A 9947-nucleotide genomic window follows, 5' to 3' on the forward strand; every position below is an offset into this window, starting at 1 on the left:
GATAATGATGAAGTGTGAAGTTAGCATCAAACCATAATCAATGACGATTCCATCTCATGGTAGTCACGTTGCTTTCAATTTCTTCTCTCTGTCTCTAAAATTGACGGGTACCAGGCGGTTCTTGAGATGGGGATTCTGACAAGTATTAAATTCCAATATATAAATATTCATCGATCAGAAAATTAACCGCAGTGAGATGCATGAAAATTTTACACTCCAAATTGATTGTTAGTTGGGCTTAAGGCCCTTTAAATTAGCATAATTCTAAACTCAATTAAGCGTACACTCTAGTTCCCAAAAACATGTTAAGATATATTTTTGTTTGGCTATAAAAACAATGAGTGAAATAGACGTATTAGTTCCAATAGTAAAAGGCCGACAATTTCATAAGGGAGATTACTGAAAGGAAATTCAAGTCAAACCTATCAATATATTTTATTGAACCCATTTTCATTTAAGATTTTTAAATTAATAAGTCATGAATGATACATTAATCATTTCACACCAGGCTAAATTTTCAATGTTTGATTTTTTCAACTCGCACGTGTAAAATTATCATAAGAGTTCCATGGCATACAGCTTTGATTATTATTATAAGAGGTGCTCGATAAGGCAAAATTGAGACAAGAGTCGACCATTCCTTCCGAAGTACTGGGCCAATGTCTCAGACCTGCCGGGACAGGAGGGTGAACCTGAAAATGTCCAAAACACTCCAATAATAGAGTACGCCCACCAATAATATTCGCCATATAAAATATAATTGATGCGATTATAAAACTGAAAATGTCCAAAACACTCCAATAATAGAGTACGCCCACCACTTTTCCTTTGCGGCTTCTGGCAACAAGGATTTGGCCTCTGGTCTCGAAGAACCTCCATCAGCAACTCGTAACACGAAGCAAAGTAAAAAGCAATGGAAGGCAGAGTTCTTTATGCGATCCTCCTCGCTGCCCTCTCTCTTGTTGTTCTCTACTTCTTCCGAACAAGACAATCCAAAAACCTTCCCCCATCCCCTCCTTCTCTCCCCATCATCGGCCACCTCCACCACTTGAAGTTGCCCCTTCACAGGACCCTCCACAGCCTCTCCACCAAGTATGGCCCCATCATGAGCCTCCGGTTCGGGGTCCGCCAGTTCGTGGTCGTGTCGTCGCTGCCGCTGGCCGAGGAATGCTTCACCAAGAACGACATCGTGCTCGCCAATCGCCCCAAGCTCTTCATGACCAAACACCTTGCCTACGACTACACCACCATCGCCACGTCACCCTATGGCGACAGGTGGCGCAACCTCAGGAAGATCGCTACCATCGAGGTTCTCTCGGCGCACCGCCTCAACATGCTCTCCCACGTACGGAGGGACGAGATCCGGCGGCTGATGCTCCGGCTGGCCCGGGGCGGGTTCGGGTCCCACCACCGCGTCGAGCTCAAGACTCTCTTGTCGGAGCTGACGTTCAACATCATGATGAGGATGATGGCGGGGAAGCGGTACTACGGGGAGGGCGTGAACGTCGACGAGGCCGAGGCGATGGAGGCGACGGAGGTCATTAAGCAGATCTCTAGGAATGGCGGGATAAGTTACGCGGGCGATTTCCTGCCCATTCTTAAGTTGGTCGATTACAATGGGCTCAAGAAGAAGGTGGGGGCGATGAAGGTGAAGATCGAGGCGTTCATGCAGAGGTTGATCGATGAGCATCGGAGGAAGAAGGGCGACCCGGAGCTCGCGAACAGCATGATCAGTCATCTCCTGCGTCTACAAGAGTCTCAGCCGGAAGACTACTCGGACGTCATGATCAAAGGGCTTGTCCTCGTAAGCGTTGTTTCTTGTTCCTCTACATATCCACTTGTTATTTTTTGGGGCAAATCCGTGCCGTGTCTCATCAGTCGTCTCTCCCTGCCAGCTGGTATACGTTGTCAGTCGTTGCATTAATATCTTGTCACGTCAGCGTAGAATTGACCGTTTATGTAGCTTCTATTTCGAAGATTTAGAACGCACCTTCGCCACAAATGATAATACTAATTATAATAATGGCGAAAAATCTTAAACAAAAATTCGTCGCTCTCTCTCTCTCTCTCTCTCAATAATACTAAAATCTTGGAAATACTATTTTACTGAATAAATGTATAACTAGTAGGTTTTTTTTTTTTTTTTTTTAACTAGTAGTTGCAATAGCTATTGTAGTTTTTTTCTCCACATATATTGTCTATTTTCCTCGAGAGTGACATTGCGATTGGGCTGATGTTTGTGGATGTGGATGCTAGGCCGTTCACTCTTAGTTTACCGGGAAAAGATCACCAAAAATCCTAAAGTTTGCCCAAGTGACATATTTACCCATTTTTTTTTTGTGACGTGAAATACCCCAAACTTTTCAAGCTGTGGCACATTTACTCCATCAATAGCATGTTTGTCTATTTTTTATGTTTTTTTTTTTTCTTTTTTTCTTCTTCTTCCCTCTGCTGGAGTCCAACGAGGGCTACCCTTGCCTGGGTTGGCTAGGACCACCCTCGTCGGCGTCAGGCGAGGGCCTCCCTTGTGCCCTTGCCGGCATCGGGCAGGACGGCCTTCGCCTGACGCGAGCCAGGGCATCCCTCGCCAGGTCTTCGCCGGCGTCGGGTGAGGGCCTGGCGAGGGATGCCCTTGCTGGCATCGGGCAAGGGCGTGAGTGAGGCCCTCACTCGACCCAGCTGAGGGCCGGCCTCACCCGATGTTGGCGAGGGCGACCCTCGCCCAACGCCAGTGAGGGCAGCCCTCGTCGAACTTCGACTTCCCTCCGCCGGCCATGGCTGGCCGGTGAAGGGAAGAAGAAGAAAAAAAATTAAAAAAAATTAAAAAGATCAAAATGTCCTATAATTTTGGGGGTAAATGTATCACATGACAAAAGTTTATGGTTTTTTGTGTCACAAAAAAAAGTTTGGAGTAAATGTGTCATGGTTTGTAAAGTTAGGATTTTTCACGTCACAAAAAAAAAGAGAGAAAGTTAGGGGTCTCACTTTAGGCAAAGTTTAAAGTTTTTTCGTGGTTTTTTTCCCTAGTCTACCACTTGGATATTTTCATTATTGGTGGGCCTGTGGTAAATGACATGTTGTGTTTCAAATTTTTTTCCTGACTTAATATTATATTTACGGTGCCCTTTTCTTTATTTTTAGATGGTCTTATTGTAAGTATTGTTATTGTCATTTGAAGTCTTATTATCTTGACTCCTAAAGTCGATTTACCCATTAACTTCTTATACTTATGCGCAGAATTTGTTAACTGCCGGAACAGACACATTATCAGTAACATTAGAGTGGACAATGGCAAATTTATTAAACAACTCTGAAAAGTTAAAGAAGGCCCAAGATGAGATTGATTTTGTGATTGGCCATGATAGTTTGTTAGAAGAATCGGATGTTTCAAAACTACCTTACCTTCAATGCATTATCTTGGAGACCCTTCGACTAAACACGACGGCACCACTTCTCCTCCCACACGTGTCATCGGCTGATTGCACTATAGGAGGATACTTCGTCCCACGTGACACTATTGTGATGGTGAATGCATGGGCCATTCACAAAGATCCTCAGTTGTGGGAGGATCCATTGAGCTTCAAGCCCGAAAGGTTCGAGGGCAATGGCAGCGAAAAGCAACAAAAGCTAATATTGCCTTTTGGACTGGGACGGAGGGCATGCCCTGGTGCCCCCTTGGCTCAGCAGGTCATGGGGTGGACGTTGGGCTTGTTGATTCAGTGTTTTGATTGGAAAAGAGTAAGCAAAGAAGAGATTGACATGATGGAGGGCCCAGGGGCAATCATGCCAAAAGCAGTACCTTTAGAATTAATGTGTAAAGTACGCCCTTCAATGGAGAAACTCGTCCCCAAAGATTAAGTTGGTCGATTAGTTTGTCATAAAATGGTTGGTTGACATACTTTCATGCTATATCTAGTAAGAGTCCACATCTAATTTATGAGTTCAACTTTTGTATATTTTCATTTTCTTAATTGTTTTGGAACTTTTTAAACTAGGGTCCTAGTGTTATGGATATGTATGGTGCAAATGGTGACTCTATGGATTGTTCTTGTACAAGTTCAGTATTACCTTTCTTGAATAAATGTATTCGTTCTGAAAGGATACACTTAGAGTTTATTTATTTATTTATTTATTTTGTGCTTTAATTTTCTCTCGCTAATACAAGGTTGCATGCTTTTTTAATCTGCCTTCTTTTCGCGATTTTCTTTCTTTACCCCCATGTTTTTGCTATCGAGGAAGTTGCTCTTCTCTATGATCTTTCTATAGATATAGGTTACATTTGGTTCAGTATTTGCAATGGGTTTTGAGTCCAATGCCAATACTGAAAGCCCAAAGCTACTTGGGGAAATGTAATTGTGTTTGGTAAATTTTTTTTGCAAAGAAACTTTAAGTTGAATGTGCGTTTGGTAAAGAAAAATTTCGTAATAGGCTTTGATGGATATAATATATATATATATATTTAAATTGAACTAAACCCACCGGACCGGCAAAGGGCTGCCTCCTTTTTCAATTAAAAAAAAATAAACAGGGGCAAAATCGAAAATATAAAAAATTAGTGAGGGTAGTTTTGGAAGAGAAAAAATAATTTTAGCATTTTGGTCGGGGCTCTTTTAGTGGCGTTTCATGCATACACCTAAATAAAAGGGCATATCGTTCACCTTTCGAGTCCGAGGTTACTTTCGTCCTTGTTCAAGTTCGGAGTTCTCTGGTAATTTTATTAAAGAATTAGTCTAAAGTGATCCTGCTTGTTCCAACCGTGGCACGTGACAAACTTAACCCGTTGACAGGAGACGGCCTAGACCAACAAGCTTGGTTAAGTTGTGGCTTGGCTACAATAAGGCAATGGTTAGGCCAAGGCCAGGTTGACTAAGGGTGCGCTTTGGAATTGGCATTTCCACGCAACTTTAGGCCTCCAAAGTCCTTTGGGCTAAAAAATGAGTGTTTGGCAAAATGTTTTGTAAAGATACTTGGCTGAAAGTCTGCATTGTGAAGGCTGAAAGCCCAAGGTAGGTTGGGGCTGCCTTGGGCATTCAGCATGCCAAAAATGTTGAGCTGAGGGGAGAAAAAAAAAATTTCTTCCCAAATTATCCTTGTTGATTTTTCGTTTTTCCAGTTTTGCCCTCTCATCGTCTTCTTCTTTCGCAAGTGGATACTGTTTATCTTCTTCACGGATACAACCTTGCCCGCGTCGGTGTCGTGCCCGCACCATCCACTGTGCCGGCAGCCCTCGACCACGCCGGCACCACCCGCGCCGGTGACACAGAGCCCTCTCTCGCTCCATCGCCATTCCGCGCCCCCGCGCCCACCGTCGCCGCGCCTCCACCAAATCTGAACCCGAGAGGACCGTTGCCCCTTTCGAAGCGAAGCCCTTGCAGCAGATCGTGAAGCTTGCCACGCCGATCTCGCTTGATGACCGCATCACCATTGACTGCTCGCCTCCGCCCGATGCTGTCGTCGCTCAGTAGCTCATGACCCAGCGCTTGAGGCCCTCATTGCACGACTGCTGCTATCACGATCTCTCTACTTGAGTGCCCCGACACTTGCATATCTGAGCTCGCCTCCGCTCGACGTCGTCGCCGCCTAGCAGCCCGCGACCCAGCACTTGACTCCACCGCGTCGGCCGATGCTTCCACTCGCCGTTTGCAGGATCTCCGCCTCAGCAGCTCGCCTCCATTGCACCTCTGCCCACCGTCTTCCACTCGGTCGCCGACCCTTGCGCTTCGCTGTGACACTGGTTTTCCCCCTTCGCCGGAGCCCAACGCCACTGCACCTTGGCACCACCACCCGCAAGCGGTTGTCGGCGAGGTCCTCTCGCAACCTCGATGCCTTGGATCTAGGTCGCGGCGGGGTTGCCGGAGGTCGAGGTGGCGTCGCGCAACCTCACCACCCCAGATCCGGGGTCGCCTTAGGTCGTGGTGGCGTCGTGTGACCTTGGGCAGCCTTTGCCGATGGTCTTCAGGGGTCAGCAGGGTCGTTGGAGGTCGCAGCGGCGTCGTGTGACCTCGGGCGGCCTTTGCCGGTGGTCTTCAGGAGTCGCTCGACCTCAAGCGGCCCTCCTTAGTCGTCTCCCAGGCTGCCTAAGTCGGATGTCGGCTGCCGGCAACAAATTTCGATCGTCGGCGGCCGCTTGTCCTTGCCGGTCAATTTTATTTATTTATTTATTTTTTTATCACAAAAGCCCTTTGTAAATGTAATTCTCCCAAACACCATTTTGCTCAAAGGTACTTTACAAAGGGCTTTCAAACTCAATTTACCAAACACAGTTTGCATTTTGAAAAACATCTTTAACTTAAAGGTTTTTGTATTTTCCTAAAGACTTTCCCCAAAAGCCTTCCTAAACGCACCCTAAAAGGAGGGAATGATTTCTCTAGATTGAGGCGACCTGTAAGGTTTCTAAGGTTCCTATAGGCTATAAATGACAATTTTTGAGCTTGAGAGAAGGAGGCGACGATTGAACCACCAAAGGTCTCAGCAACCATTTTTTTATTTTACCCCTCTTGGCCAACCCCTTTTCCGATCACCAGATCAAGCCCCGTCTTTCCATACACTCAAAACATATAAAAACAGCATGAAATCTTGAGTATCGATAGACAAATTCTTCACCATTTGAGTTGTCAAGAACCACACCCCCCTTCCCCCAACCCCCAACAAACCAAAAACCAATATAGTGTATGCCACCCAATTCGAAGGGTTATGTTCCATCGTCAAAACAACTCTAAATACAGCTAAATACCGGCAACATTTCAATTTGGATCAATCTTCTGAGCTGTGTGGCCTGGGACACCTCCTACGGGGTCCATTCTGGGTAGTTATCTGTACCATCACCAGGAAAACAACGTCGCAATCAAAATCCATTGGTGCCAAACAAACAAAGGAAAATATTATGGAATTTTAATTGAAATAAGAGAATTACAATCGGCCAGGTTGGTCGACCAGAACAAATGTTTAGGGTTTGCATGATTAGATTACTTTTTCCATGTTTACTAATTTTATCACTTGTTTATTCATCATAAAATCATTCTTCATGAATTTTAAGTAAAATTTGCCTGATAAACTGCATGTTGGTTCATGCGTTAAATTTGAATGTTAGGCGTTGCCGTTTAATTCATATAATTCTTATATTAGATTAATTAGGAGCTTGCATCTTTTTTTGCCCCTTAAAAAAGAAATAAAAATTCAAGTTTGCATATTTAGTAGTTGCATGATTAGGAATATCCTCATCTACCTATATTTAGGAGTTTACAACTGTAGGTATATTAGGAATTTACATAAGAATATCTATTTATATCTCGATATCGCGTGTTTAGGCATTTTCAAATTTGCATTTACAGTGAAATTCATATATAGGCATGTTTATATTGCATAATAGAATAGGATTTGCGTCTTGTACAATAAAATTGATCTTTTATTGCATTAGGGTTTTCCGTGAATAAGTGATACGATGGATGTTTCAAAGTTACTTATTTTGTTACTATTTTTGTGTGATTAAATTTCACATTTGCATTCCATAGGAAGGGACAAAAGATTATTTCTTAAATTTTATGCCGAGCCACGGGAACATATACATATGGAATACGGGAATTTCCACCTTGTTGAAGATCTAGTGGTTCTACCCGAAGACTTAAATGAATAGGGAAAAGTATCAAAATAATTCTAAACATTTTGCATTGGTACAAGTTTCGTTCTAAACTTTTTAATTGGACCAATTTAGTCATAAACCTTTTTACATTGGTATCAATTTAGTCCATCCGGCTAATTTAAGCCGGAAATTGCTGACGTGGCCGCCGTTGATTTTATGTGGCACCACGTGGACAAATTTTATAATTTTATAATTTTTATTTGCTTTTTCAGATTTTTTAAATTATTTTTTCTTTTTTAAAAAAAAAATTTAAATTTTTCTTTCTCCTTACCCTGGGTAACTTTGTCCAAGTGGTGCCACATAAGACCGCCTGCGGCCACGTTAGCAATTTTCGGCTTAAATAAGTTGGATGGACTGAATTGATACTAATGCGAAAAGATTTAGGATTAAATTAGTCCAATTGAAAAGTTTAGGAATGAATTGGTACTAATGCAAAATGTTTAGAACTATTTTGGTACTTTTCCCTAAATGAATAGCCATCTTTGTTAAGAACAACCGAGATCCAATGAGAATTTGTGCGTAGTTTTTGGTCTTTGACATAAAAAAAGAAGATTGTAATAACAAGAGGGACATGTGATAATGTCGTCCTAGCGGGTAGAACGAGAAAGACAAAGATCTATCCATGGCCTTTTCACGCCCTTCTACTGAGAGGCGCACCATGTTGATAGGCATCAGCAAAGAGAGCTTTTTGTACATGTTCTCGAAGGCAGCATTCATGGCAATCATCACTACTTTCTATTGAGGGCATGGTATGGATTTGTTCTTGGTGTTGTTTAATAGATGTCATGTGCCGCTTTTCCCTGTCCGAGAATGGAGCCTATCTACACAGAAATACAACTTGCTTAATTCAAATGCCCGGTCAAGAATCTTACGTCTTTAGATATTCAATCGGATTCTTGCTCACCGTACTTCTTGCCTTCCTTTTATGTCATTCAAGGGCCTGTTTGCCAATCTAATTGATTGATCTTCCTCTCACCCGAAGGAGTTCCTTTTCCAGCGAGAATTGAATTCAATGACCAAGTTGCCATATCGAGAATGAGAGGTGAAAGCCCCTTAGGAAACCTTTCGAAATGCCTATTGAGCTCACGTCTTTGGCAACTTCATGCTCAAACTCAAACCTATACATTATATAAAATTAAAAAGATCTCTTTAGGATTGCGTTTAGACTAGACCCGTTAAACGGGTGGGTCGGATCGGGTCGGGTTTGGGTCGGGCCATAAATGGTCCGATCCAAATCGACCTATTTAACCCATTTATGATCCATTTATTGCAGTGCAATTTTTTTTACCTATAGCCGACTCATTTAACTAAACTTAAGAAAGTTTATTTCTTATGTATATATATATTAAAAATAGTATTGCTAAAATAGTTTTTATACAACACAAATTTAATGGACAGTTTTTATAATTTTTAAAATAATTATTTTAAAAAATCGAATTTTAATTACTTTTTATTTTTAAAAATTAAATGTTAAATTATTTTTATTTTTAAGAATATAATTTTTTTCTTCTTTTTTGTTCTTCTTCTTCTTTGGCTAGCCATGTCATGCCCCAATCCTCGGGCACGCACCTATCCCTCACCTTGGTCGATTAATAACGACGTCCTAGGACGCATCGCCGACTCTTTCATTTTAATACTAATGCAGAAGCATATAAAATCATCAGACAATAAAGCAATGGGATAAGAAAGTAGGATTAAATTCCGAACTTTCAAAAACAACCACACTTATATACATTGCAAATTAGTGCACATATATATGAGGCGGACTACTAAGTTAGATTCAACTTAAACAAGTTCAAGAACAATGTCTACAAGTAGGGGTGGGGGTTCCACAAACTACGGGTCCTCGTCCTCCTCCTCATCATCCTCCACACTTTGACTGGAGCCTTCAGCAGACTACATCGGACTTCCAAGATCTTCAAAATCCAGGTCTACTGCATCTAGGGACATGAAATGTTGTCCCACAACTGGGATGAGATTACGTCTCAGCAAGTTCTACACTATAAGACCTGATTATGAAGCCAATAACTTTAGAGGCTGCCTAAGCACAACACAAGTTATAAGACTTACCTTAGCCTCAGTTTCTTCCTGCAAGTCAGTATATATATCAAATATACACGATCGCATCACATCAAATCAATCAGATCGAATCATCGATCAACCGACTTAGTCGATTACATGTCATCTCGATCATTTTTTGGTCGGCTCATCTCATACAATCTATAAGTCCGTTCATATCGGGACTACTCACTGTTAAGCTGATAAATAGATAGTATACCTCGCTTCTAAGATGATCGGGTATACTGCT

General features: G+C 42.3%; 1 protein-coding gene across 1 annotated transcript; it reads left to right on the forward strand.

Annotated features, from left to right (window-relative positions):
• The first annotated feature begins 799 nt into the window (after positions 1 to 799).
• On the forward strand, positions 800 to 4099 carry LOC104418489 (cytochrome P450 81E8). Its single transcript, XM_039299374.1, has 2 exons — positions 800 to 1804; positions 3238 to 4099. Exons 1-2 carry the CDS (start codon positions 914 to 916, stop codon positions 3856 to 3858), a joined length of 1512 nt encoding a protein of 503 aa, XP_039155308.1. The 5' UTR covers positions 800 to 913; the 3' UTR covers positions 3859 to 4099.
• The last annotated feature ends 5848 nt before the right edge of the window (positions 4100 to 9947 follow it).

The sequence above is a fragment of the Eucalyptus grandis genome, chromosome 8, assembly GCF_016545825.1.
Source record: "Eucalyptus grandis isolate ANBG69807.140 chromosome 8, ASM1654582v1, whole genome shotgun sequence".
Lineage (NCBI taxonomy): Eukaryota > Viridiplantae > Streptophyta > Magnoliopsida > Myrtales > Myrtaceae > Eucalyptus > Eucalyptus grandis.

Bases quoted from the DNA above. Each gene is read 5' to 3' on its own strand.
- LOC104418489 (XM_039299374.1), top strand. From the start codon at position 914: ATGGAAGGCAGAGTTCTTTATGCGATCCTCCTCGCTGCCCTCTCTCTT. The intron at 1,805-3,237 runs GTAAGCGTTGTT...ACTTATGCGCAG, and splicing joins TGATCAAAGGGCTTGTCCTC to AATTTGTTAACTGCCGGAAC.